Genomic DNA, 12,069 nt, shown 5'->3' with positions numbered 1-12,069 from the left:
ATCTGTCCAAGTGTCTCGGTGGCTCTCTCGTCTTCATATTGCGAAATTCTTTCGAGGCATTCGAAGACGCGAGGAAATTATGGTGAACAAGGTGAGTTTTCCGTGTCTTTTGAACCCCAGTTGGGGCATTAACATTTTTCTTGTTTAGTAGCTAGTGAATTTTTACCAATATTGTTTTAGATACAAATCGTCTTTTTGAAATTTGTCCCAGTAGTGCCGCGAAATTTGGAGCTTCGTGCTCGTTCACAAGAATCCGTGACTTGACGGCCTCAAACATGCTGTATCTATGAATCCCATCGGTCTGATGAATAAAGATTTCTAAACATTCGCGGACAAAAAAAATTCTTTAATTCTTACTAAGAGTTCATAGAAATATGTTTATTAAATTTAACTGTTCTCTAAATATTAATAGTTTTGAAGTCGTGTATTTTTTTTACAATCATGCTTACGAAGTGTTCCTGTAGAATCGGTTCCTCTACAGCTGACCTTAGTGGTTGGTAGTACGTGCGGTTCTGTCTACTAAATTTAAAGATTACGGGTTAGTATATCTCGTATGTTAATGATTCGACTTTTTTTTATTTTAAAAGATCATGCTTTCCGAAGTTAAAATAATAATTTGCATGACTTTTTCAGTGATAATAGATGTCTTAATTTCTAATTTTAGAACGCGGTTATGCATCATAAATAAATTTATGCTGGAGCGCAAAGTTCGCTCTTGGCATTCTTGTAATCTCATCGATAAGTACCCTAACTATTTATCGGTCGTTAATGATCATCGCATAACATCAGACATGGAAGCCGGTCAAATTTGAATTATTCTTTTTTTTTTTTTGATGGAAAAAAGAAGGTTTTTGACACATCACGAATTTGAGCTTCGTTTTTCCGCTTCCGGTAGTTTCGAGCCTCAAAGAATGCATTTTTTGGCGTGGCTTTTTTCAGCCTCGATCTGAATGCGATATCGAACTGCTCATCTTGGGTTCCACAAAGCGAGAGGAAAGGTCATTTTATCGGCTGCGGAGTATAGCATCATCATGCCTTTGGCTTATTTAGCCGACCCATGGCAAAAAATGAAAGTCCACGAGGAAATGGAGGTGAATTTCCCCACAAGTTCAGAATTTTCGATTTCGAGTCCAGTACAAGTCTTGAAATTTCAGTCATCTCTCTCTGACTTCTTAGGTTGCAGACGAAGAAATGACCGATGTGAATAAGAATGGAGTAAGCTGGGTTTATTGCGAACTGATTTGGTTAACCTTGCATGTCTGCATAAAGATTTAAACGTTTGCTCTCCGCGTTTTTTTATGTCTATTAGCCTATTGATGAGGCCTCTTCGCTCATCGATGTCGCCAGCGAAGTCATCAATTCCAAAGCCTGTGGGAAGGCAGATCCTTCACAATTCGAACTACTCAAAGTTCTTGGACAAGGGTCATTCGGAAAGGTAATTTGTTCTCGTTTAATGTTATTGTCAGTTGCAGTAATAAATTAATGTGCCCCGGCTCCTTCTATCGGCCTTTTTAATGCGGTAATTTACTGCTATGTTGACATTTTGTCTGTTTTATTTATTTCTCGTCTCTTTTATTCATCGCACTTACTCCGGCTGTCCTGTATTATTTATTTTTTATAGAGATTAGTGTTATCGAGTCGTCAGTGGAGCTGTTATACATTGTCTTTCAGGTGTTTTTGGTGCGCAAATTGACCGACTCTGATGCAGGAAACTTGTACGCGATGAAAGTACTGAAGAAAGCGACTTTGAAAGGTTGAAAATAACATTTGCAGAAATATGCTTATCTATTACACAGCAGACCTCTATCTCGGTATTATTTGCACACTTTCAAAAGGCCGGATTTTAAACTGCTTTTTGCTGGGATGTCGTTGTGTACATACATTACAGAATAATAGAAGCCTTATAATTTTGCCACAAATTTATTTACATTTTTGTTCTTTGCGTGTCTGGGATGATATGCTATATGAAATGTACAACTTTGATATTCCTCTTTATGTCCGATTTAACTCGTTCTATCGACAGAGACGAGATTTCAGAGAAACCGAGAAGAACTTTTTAACTCGTTTTGCTTCGTCGTACTGTAGAAATTTTGCTTTCGTGACAAATCGGCCTTTACGTTGTTGCGCTGATATGTTGGTTCAATGATCGTGTAGAGGCAATTTAAATTGAGTTGCTCTTTTTGTTGGTTCCAGTTCGTGATCGCTTAAGAACAAAGAAAGAGAGGGACATTCTGGTTGATGTGCAACATCCGTTCATCGTGAAACTTCATTATGGTGGGTACTTCGTGGTGTGGTTTCGTCTCACCTAGCTTATGCACAATACTGTTGAAGAACAAGTGTGAAGATACCCAATAAACCCCTCTCTAATCCTTATTGAAATCTTAGATTGAAACTCGTTAGTATTACATGCTGTTTGACCAAAAATTCAAAGATACATATTGTAAGTTCTAAAACGAGTTACATATAGTGTAAGTGTATTTCTTAATCAGTAATTCCTCAATCCTCAAATCAAAGAATGTCACAATAAATTGTCAGTTTATATTTCTATTTGTTTATGACCAGCTGTTCAATGACCTGTGATAATAATGACAATAATAAAAGTAGTGATAATAATAATAATAATAATAATAATAATAATAATAATAATAATAATAATAATAATACGAAAGGACTAGTCTCGCTGTGCTATTGATCATGTAAAACCGCAATATCACTAAGTGTCCATAATAATAATAATAATAATAATAATAAAGAGAAATTGTCCAAATATAAAGATCTGGAAGTTGAGATTACGAAAATGTGGGGATTGAAAACAATAACATTGCCTGTTGTCATCGGGGCACTTGTATTTTGGAGTAGTCAAGAAAGGCATCGAAAAACACATTGACAAGATACCAACAAAAATTAACATCACAGAACTTCGAAAGATCGCCTTCCTAAGATCAAGTCACATCCTCCGAAAAGTTCTATAGATCGAACGAAGACCATGACTACCCATTGGAGCCCCAGAACCTGGGCTGGATCCAGCGCTAATGGTGAACGTGACTGAAGAATCAAGAAGAATCAGAGATGATGATGATAATAATAATAATAATAATAATAATAATATTTAATAATAATAAGTGTAATAAGAATTCTGTTCCATGCCACGTCAATGCCGTTGAGAAACAGAAATAGAAGGTGGGGAAATATGAAGAGTAAGCTTTTAAGATGAGGTGGCTACATCGATCAAGTGTCTACCCATACAGTGCCAACAGTAATTGGGACCCTGGATCATTAACAAAGGCATTGGAGTCTCCCAGCTACTTGAAAGTACCATATATATATCTATATCCATAGGTGCTCAGATGACACTAATTTTAACCAAAGCTGTTATCTTTAAGCAAGCATTGAGCCTCTGAGCCTGAGGTAGGGGCTGAGGCTTGTTATTAAATGCACCCAGCAAATTAAACCTATAACTGGTGAGATAGTTCTCATTAATAATAATAATAATAATAATAATAATAATAATAATAATAACCTCATACTGGTAAGCAGAATGCTCTATTAATTGCGAGCTTACAAAAAATCAAATTAAATTATGTATTTGTTGGTTAATCTATTCTCTCTGATTCCTTTTAGCTTTCCAAACAGAAGGCAAAGTTTATTTGATCCTTGATTTTTTAAGAGGAGGAGATTTGTTTACTAGACTTTCAAAAGAGGTAGGCTGAATTAGAAACTTCACAATAATAAATTACTTAATTAAGGCCCGTTTCAAATGTAGACCTTTTCATGTGCTGAACCTAGTCATTAAATTTGGCACATGAAATGTTCAACGTATGAATCGATTAGGTGTGACGGATTTGTATTTCAGTCAACCCGCCGTTCTATTGGACTGCAAAAGTTTGACACTGATTCAGACGTCGAACCTTCTCATGGGCTGAACCTAACGCAGAAATTACTTAAATGAATTTTTCAATATAACTGCGCTGATGATTGGCTAATGGAGAGTAGTGACACTTCACCATATACATGTGCTGTGTGAAGAGAAATCAGAAAAGTATAACGTCCGTTGAGAGCGTTCTGGAGAAACTGGCTGGAACATTCTGAAACTAGACAGCTCATAATGGTTGACTTCCAACTTGCTTTAACACTATTTATATGAACTAAAATTCATGATGGACAATCACATCTCAATATGATCGCAATTTCCTTGAATATGAAAGCTGTTCCAACTTAGCAACTAAATTATCAGAGTAACTATTTTGGCTTTTTGTACTGATGCCAAATGGGATGGAATGGAAAAGAGTCATTTGAAACCTCTTTCACCAGTTCACTTTCTTAATTATTTTAACCATTGAAAATGGTATTTGTTTACTTCAAGAATTTGGTTTGTCACATGAAAAGTTTGACTTCTGAATAAACCAAGAACACATGTTTTATGAGTCAAATGAGTCAATGAGTCAACGAGTCATGAGTCAATGGACTCACAGTCAATATAGCAATAATTTGTTGATTAAGCTCAAGCCCTGGTTTCAGTGATTAGGCCTAAGCACTCTGAAATTTTAGCTTTCATTTTATGGTTTAATTAACTGCACTAACTCGTTGACTCATTGACTCATAAACACTTGACACTCAAATAAACCATCGAACTTAATCATTTGGGTCAACCCAAATAGGTATTGTGTACATGTACACTGTACATGTCACCAAAGAACACAGTTCTACACCAAACCGTGAGAGATAAAGAGACAAAAATGAAAAATATGAAGCCTGGAGATCTTCTGTTAGCAAGGCAACTTTTGAGCAGTTGCCCATTCCTGGGAGTTTTATTTGCCGAAAGTCGGTTTCTGAATACCGGTAATTTATATGTAAATGGAAACAATACTTTTCTGGATAAAATTAATGTCTCCAATGGATCATTGTCTCACAAATGTATTGTGAGTATAAAGCCAAAATAAGAATCTTGAATGTTTTGCTACAAAACGTTCATGTGCTGTCAGGTCCAACGACATTTTATTATTAACTGCATGTCATGTTTTTGTCTCAATGCTAGATAATGTTCACGGAAGAAGATGTGAAATTTTACCTTGCTGAGTTGGCGCTGGCACTGGACCACCTTCATAAAATAGGAATTATATATAGAGATTTAAAACCTGAAAAGTAAGTTCCTTTGCACCACCACAGACTTTTTGGTTTCGTCAGTGTGGGTCTAATGTCTTGAAGGCTCTTGGTTAGAGTGGTGTTTGATTTCTGATTCTTTAATAAGTTTACAGCACTTGGGGAAAGCTTGACTAATTTAGCCTGATGTTCTAACAAATGTGGATAAATTTTTGCTGTTGTTTTTTTGACTTTATGCTACGGCTTTACCCTTGCCATGATTTTTGCAAGTTACTGTATTTTCCCTACCAAATCTTTTTTGTGGCAGTTATGCCTTAATTAACAACTTTGTTTCTGGCCACGTCACACTGATCAGTATTGATCAAATGTTGTTTTCTTAAATTTTTGTTTCTCATGTACATGTAGCTATCCAGTCTATTCATTTTGTCAACCCTCAACCGCTTCCCTTTGACTTGTAAAATCTTTCTGCATTAGAATAAAGTGCAGACGCTTTGAAACATTTTCCTACGAGACTGTGCAAGGTGAAATACAGGCTGGAGTGTTTAAAAATTGTGTGAGAACCATTGCAAACTTCAGTGCTTTAGTTTTGTGGTGATTTGTTATGACATTTACATGTACTACATCATTATTTATGAAAGCGGCATCTGAGGCTGGAAAAAATGTCATTCACTGCAGACCTGATGTAAGGAATTCATTGTCGGTCAATGAAAAATAATGTTTACAATTGATATGCTGTGAATATGTTATTGATATGCTTTGTAGTGCTTTGTACATTGTATCATAGTTTATTAATTTTTTATAAATTTCATAATAATTATAATTATTCTCTTGCAGTATTCTACTTGATGCTGCTGGTCATGTAACTTTGACAGGTTTGTTCTTAGTTATTTTAAAAAACTGCTCCAGATAAGGATGTGAGTAACATTGTTAACATTTTTGTATGACAATGGTGGAAGTAGTTTTAGTTAAATATTTAAAGGTTTCAGTGATTTGATCCTCAACTTGTCTATCTAATTAGTACAGTGTTGTTCATTACAATGTATCTAGTGAGGGAGAAAAAAGCCTCAATTACAATTGGGGGTATTTCAATTGTTTTGGAATTAAGCTTTGGAGGTAACATTCCAACTCCTCAATTAGTTGAATTTTGTAATAATTTATGATTCAGGCTTTTTTTCTGTTACCGCTAAATTATTTTTATCTGTAATATAAGAATGATGAACACTTGAAAATGCTGAAAGGTGCAAACTGAAATTCTGCAGGTTTGTACACTGTAGAATGGTGAACTGCATGTTAAACTTTTCTTCTCACTCATTTGCTTCAGCATTCTATGCAAGTTTAAATTTTTTAGTGGGTAATTTAGCTGGGAGGTTTTGTTCTATAAGTATTACATGTAGCTTTGAAGTAATTATTTACGAAGGTTTAAACATTTGGCCAATGGGCACATTTTATTGTTGTTAACCCTTTCACTCCTTTGGGTTCCCCATTGACGAGTGTAAAATCCTCTGGCGTTAGGCAGAGTCTCAGTGGCCCTTACAGGAGTGAAAGGGAATTAAGTCAGTTTGTTTTAATAGGTTTGATTGATTTAGATAAGTGAAGTGGTGGTGATTTGATCCGTGAATGACTCCAACTTATAACAAGTATTCACTTATAAAATTATGTAATGTTTAAAAAACGAGTAGCAGTGTTTCATTGGGGTTTAAACACGTGCTGCGGCTTAAAAAACATTCCACAAAGAGCGTGTCCCTCTGGACTCAAAACAATGGTTCAAATTGTGAGAGGTGAATATTAGCATACAAGAAAAACAAGCTTATATGCCTTATTAGTATTCTTTATATAAAGAATACTAACGAGGAGTGATTTATCAGGATATAAAGCTCATACATGTGACATTTTATCGGCGTTTTGATAGCTGTTAGGCTCATGAATTATTAATGAGTTTTTTTAAGAATAATTATAATGTCCAGAAATGCTCATAATTAGATGCATGCAATTAGGAAAGTGCTCCAATGGAAAAGTAAAACAACCTCGATCTACTTGCAAACAAGCTGTGGTTCAGATAGTCAATCCCACAATTGAGAACTCAGCTTTTATTTTATTTTATTTTATTCATGACTTATTTTTCCATCGTTGTCCTAGATTTTGGACTTTCAAAAGAATCGGAGCTCGAGTATGACCAAAAGACATGCTAATTTTGTGGAACAGTCGAGTACATGACTCCAGAGGTAATTCAAAAGCATTAAATTTTCCTTACATGAACATGCATACAATACATTGCAAGCAAGTCATGAAACAACAGTTGCATTAGTGTGATCACCTTCTGGAGATGAACCTTGGGTAATGTGTGTTAGTTATCCTGTGGCCTGCAATAATATTTTTGCACACCGCTTGCAAAAATGACTTGTGGCTGTTATCCAGCACTGTTTATTGCTGAAAATTTTGACTGCAATTTGATAATGTAAAAAAAAAAAAAAAACACTCAAAATGTTGCTTTCAGCAGCCACACATATCATATGACAAAGTAACAGGGCACTACAGTATTGTGCATTGCTGGATAGGTGTTTGTAGAAGCCATAGGACTCTAAAATTATAGATAAATAGATAGGTGACCTTTATTTATACAGGATGAAAATTAAAGCTACAAGCTTGTGAGGTCGTGTCCAGTTTGGAAATAATTAGATAAGAGAAATTCTGAGGACTTCCAAATTGGACTCTGGCCTCCTCCAATTTGTACAGCCTCATCCAATTTGACAGTCCCAGGAATTTTTTGATCCAATTCTTTCCAGATTGGACAAGGATGTACATGTAGTCCTGTTAGGTGTACGTATTAATTATAGCTTCCAAAAACAGCTTGACTTCTCACCGTTAAGGATGATTCTAAAGTTTAAAAATCTGAGAGAAACCACAGTGCATACAGATGCGTACATTGCATTAATTGTCAGTTGACAAAGTCTTGTGCACCTGAGGACAAAACGGGCTGTTAGTCGGAAAATGTCTCCCCATTGTTCATAGTTGTTTATGTAATGTTGTATCGAGATAATGCATCCTAATCCTGGCGCCTGTAAGGAGATGTGTATTGTACCGTGAAAAAATGCATCTTGCAGCCCTAGCTATTTTTAGGTGTTAGGTGTAATGATTAGTTAATCATGAGTTTAAAATTCAAAAATAGTAATGTTGAATTCCTTTACTGGTAAAATTATCATTACATCCCAAACAAGATGATTCTGAGCAAAAATAACCTTCATCCACTGGGAAGGTGATTTGCCATGATAAACTTAAAAAACGTTGGGCCGACTTTTTCAAGATTACCCAAATGCAACCCATTTCAATCTTGACCATTTGTTATGCTTCACTTTCCTTTGTCTGTAGTTCTTTTGTTGTTCAAAAGTTTTAAGTGGTTATCAGGGTTTTCCCTAGTTTTCAGCCTAACTGGTAAGGGACCTTTTTTAAACCTGTAAAGCATTTGGTTAATGTTGGACGTTCTGCAAAGGATAAGCGACTTCTGAGCCTTTGCAGGCGGTAATAAGTGCTCTTACAAGCAGTAAATTTTACCGGTTACCACCTGATAAGGAGAACCCTGGGTTATTGCAATGTTTCATTCTACTTTTTTTGGCATTTTGTGTGTCATGAAATTACATCATTTTGCGTGACATACATGTGGCCCCTGTAACAAGTGTGGTCTTACTTGAAGGTTGTTAACAGAAGAGGGCACACCCTAGCAGCTGATTGGTGGTCTTTTGGAGTTCTTATGGTAAGTGAAATGCTGTGAAAATAAAATGACCCCGATGGTTCAGCAATTGGCAAGGTCTCTTTGAATTAACTGCTTCGGTGGCTATGTACATGATGTGTTTTTCAGACGTTATTGTCAATCTAGTCACATTTAATTTTACTGGTCATTTTGGGGGGGTTGGGGGGGGGGGAGGGAGTGTACATGTAAATGTAGGCCAGACCTACCTGTTGTGTCAGATGAGGGTAGTAACCATAATTGTTGGTGTCACCAAATGAAAATGGTAAAGTCTCTGCAACTGTTGAAACTTTTTGCCTTACCCACTTACCCGACTGATAACTGCAGATTTTTAATTTCAGTATGAGATGCTGACAGGAGCTCTGCCATTTCAAGGCAAAGACAGAAAGGATACGATGAACATGATCTTAAAGTAAGCCAAATTTGACGAAGGGAATGCCTTGAAAAGTAATGCAGAAATTTTCCTTTTTTTTTGACAACAGTCCCAAAAATTTTCTTACAGAAACCCACGATTTGGCTTTTTTTCTAAATTTCATGCAATATACATGTAATGCCTAATATAATGTACTAGTTACTTAAATTGAGAAACAATCAAGGCTTGCAAGGAAGTGAGAGCCGAAAAAAGTGGTCACAAACTTGAGCTGCATTGTTTGACAACTTTTAGCCAGCTTGTCAATGGACACTGCTCCCGTGGCTGTTAACCCAGCCATAAGCCCCCATGCAGCACGGGAGACAAGCACCCATCATACTGATCTGAACAGTGGAAAGAGGGGGGTGGGGGGGGGGAGTGGGAGGAAGGAAAGGGAAATAACCACTAAAAATGCTCCATACACAAGCCACACTACTTCTGTAACAGTGCCAAAATTACTCCCTACAGTACACAAGCGTGGGAAATCACAGGTCATGCACCAACCTGACAACACTGCTGACCGCAACTGGCAAACAAAATGAGTTAAACTGCATTTAAAACATTTGGTATAATTATAAAGTGTGATAAATGTATACATGTACATTTGAGGTGTGGGTTATAGAAAGGTAGCAGTGATCCTCAAACAAATGAGCCCAACAAATTGACCTGCTCCCAACTGCACAACTTTGTATCATTTTGTAGTTCAGTTGGTAGAGCATTGCAGTGGCATCACAGAGGTCATGGGGCGAATCCAGTTGAAGCAACCTGAATTTTTCAGGTGTCTATAAAAAGACAGTTGCTTAAATTATCCTGTTTAGTGCAAGGATCACTTCTACCTTTCATATGTTGTGCTAAAATACTTGTAAGGATTGTGCTGTTATGAGATGGTTTGGGCCAAACATAGTGTCACTTGTTGTAAGAGTGCTTATCATAGAGAAAACTACTATGATTACAGGTAATTCTGGTTTCTACTATGTTAATATTTTTTCTTACAATTCTTTGTTTTTTGGATATAAACAGGGCCAAACTTGGTATGCCACAATTTTTGTCACCAGACGCCCAAAGTCTGCTGAGAATGCTTTTTAAGCGAAATCCTGTAAATAGATTAGGTAAGCACACACATGTTCAAATTAATTGCAAAGGCCTCATCTTAATGTAATGTGTGTTAATGTACTGTATGTTTTTTTTGGTTTGAAATATTAATATTAATCAAAAAGATAAACGCTAAAAGATTAGCACAACGTTTCGACATTGTCGAGATTTCATTGTCAAGTGAAAGAATAAATTATAAGCCCCATGTAAGTACAAAAATTGTAATGTTTCTTTTAATGTTCCTTGTCATAATCTGACACAAAGGAAAAGTCGATATTGAACAAGTTTGAAAAATTTAATTTTGAACCCAAGGTAACATGTATGACTTTTGTGCAATCTGGTTTTAAGGTCAGTACAGTGTGTTACTCTATGTACATTTTGTTTTTTGGGAATACTAAATTTTATCGCTAAATTCACTTGTTTGTTTTGAGAAAGCTTGTCCTTGAATCATTTTTGAAGAATGAAGAGTCAAATCTCCAGTTGATAATAATTATATTAGGATTCAAAGATTATTTTCTTCCAGGTTGTCATATTCCGTTTTCATCATGTGCCATTTGCAACATGAGGGTGATTGACAACAGGAAAAATCAAAGAACTATAATCTAGTTAATAGCTGGCATTTTATTGATAAGCACAGTACATTTGTATTTTTGTCTTCAGGATTTATCTGAAAAAAAGTTGATTCACTTGTATTTTTGTATTTGTAGGTTACGGTGAGAATGGTATTGAGGACATCAAAGCGCATTCTTTCTTTTCATCAATAGAATGGGAGGTACAGTGTTATGGTACATTTTTTTGTAAGTTATAATTTAACCCTTTCAATTCACCCCTGAAGCAGTACCCATTAACAAATAAAATCATCTGGCTTCAGACAGTAAAATCTCTGAGTAACTGTATCACTCTTAGGAGTGAAAGAGTTAATTAAAAGTAGCTTTCATCGTCCCTGACTTAGTTGTCATCTTTGATCAAAATTACAGAAATTGTTCAAGAAAGAATTGAAACCGCCATTCAAACCTGCAGCTGGAAGAGCAGATGACGCATTTTATTTTGATCCAGAGTTCACTTCCAAGACACCTCAAGGTATTTTCTTTCTTACAGCGGTTATCGGTCACATGTGCCCTCAACGACGTAATTTCCATTTTTCAAAACTAAATGTGGGGGAACATCAATCAAATGTTTCCATGACTGAAGTCCTGTTCACTTGGGAGCAATTGAATTCGTCATGGAAACATTTGATTGACGTCCAGCAAAATGTAGTAAAGAAAAATGAAAAAAGTATTACTGCTGTTAAATAATATTATTTTTGTACTTTGTGAATTGGCTGTTAACTACTGTAATTACCATAGTCAGATATTACGGTTTGAATCTCTCTACAGGGAGAAATGAAGGAATTTTAAATTAACTGTATATTAATTTTTTCGATTTTGTGGAAAGTGGGATATTTCACTAATAGCCATTGTATGCTAGTTAGATCAGTTACTTAATTGTGATATGTGGGAAAAACATTCTGATTGACACCCGGAAAAAACAAAACTGGAATTTATGCACTTTTAAGGGAATTTAGTCAGTGAATGGTGACCTTGAAAGTAATTAAGAGTTTCCATTTCTAGGACATAAAAAATGTTGCAATTTACAAAACATTGCTTTTAAGGCTTTTAATTTGTTCGTATTGGAGAAAATAGTTATGGGTGGTAGTTATAATAACATATTTTTGGGAATTAGTCAG

At 35.7% G+C, this 12,069-nt stretch overlaps 1 protein-coding gene across 1 annotated transcript in view; it reads left to right on the top strand.

The window, feature by feature from the left end:
* Nucleotides 1-762: 762 nt before the first annotated feature.
* The window catches only part of LOC138052907 (ribosomal protein S6 kinase alpha-3-like), a 26,296-nt gene continuing 14,989 nt past the window's right edge, over nucleotides 763-12,069 (top strand). Inside the window, 14 exon segments of the mRNA XM_068899503.1 lie at nucleotides 763-1,091; nucleotides 1,177-1,215; nucleotides 1,310-1,435; nucleotides 1,672-1,753; nucleotides 2,194-2,274; nucleotides 3,622-3,701; nucleotides 5,036-5,142; nucleotides 5,935-5,972; nucleotides 7,237-7,322; nucleotides 8,789-8,848; nucleotides 9,184-9,254; nucleotides 10,272-10,360; nucleotides 11,051-11,115; nucleotides 11,321-11,423. Coding sequence (XP_068755604.1) covers nucleotides 951-1,091; nucleotides 1,177-1,215; nucleotides 1,310-1,435; nucleotides 1,672-1,753; nucleotides 2,194-2,274; nucleotides 3,622-3,701; nucleotides 5,036-5,142; nucleotides 5,935-5,972; nucleotides 7,237-7,322; nucleotides 8,789-8,848; nucleotides 9,184-9,254; nucleotides 10,272-10,360; nucleotides 11,051-11,115; nucleotides 11,321-11,423 — 1,168 coding nt within the window. The 5' untranslated portion in view covers nucleotides 763-950.

This window comes from Montipora capricornis, chromosome 6 (assembly GCF_036669925.1).
Source record: "Montipora capricornis isolate CH-2021 chromosome 6, ASM3666992v2, whole genome shotgun sequence".
Classification (NCBI taxonomy): domain Eukaryota; kingdom Metazoa; phylum Cnidaria; class Anthozoa; order Scleractinia; family Acroporidae; genus Montipora; species Montipora capricornis.
The sequence above is the reverse complement of the archived record's forward strand: the minus strand, read 5'-3'. Positions and strand labels throughout refer to the sequence as shown.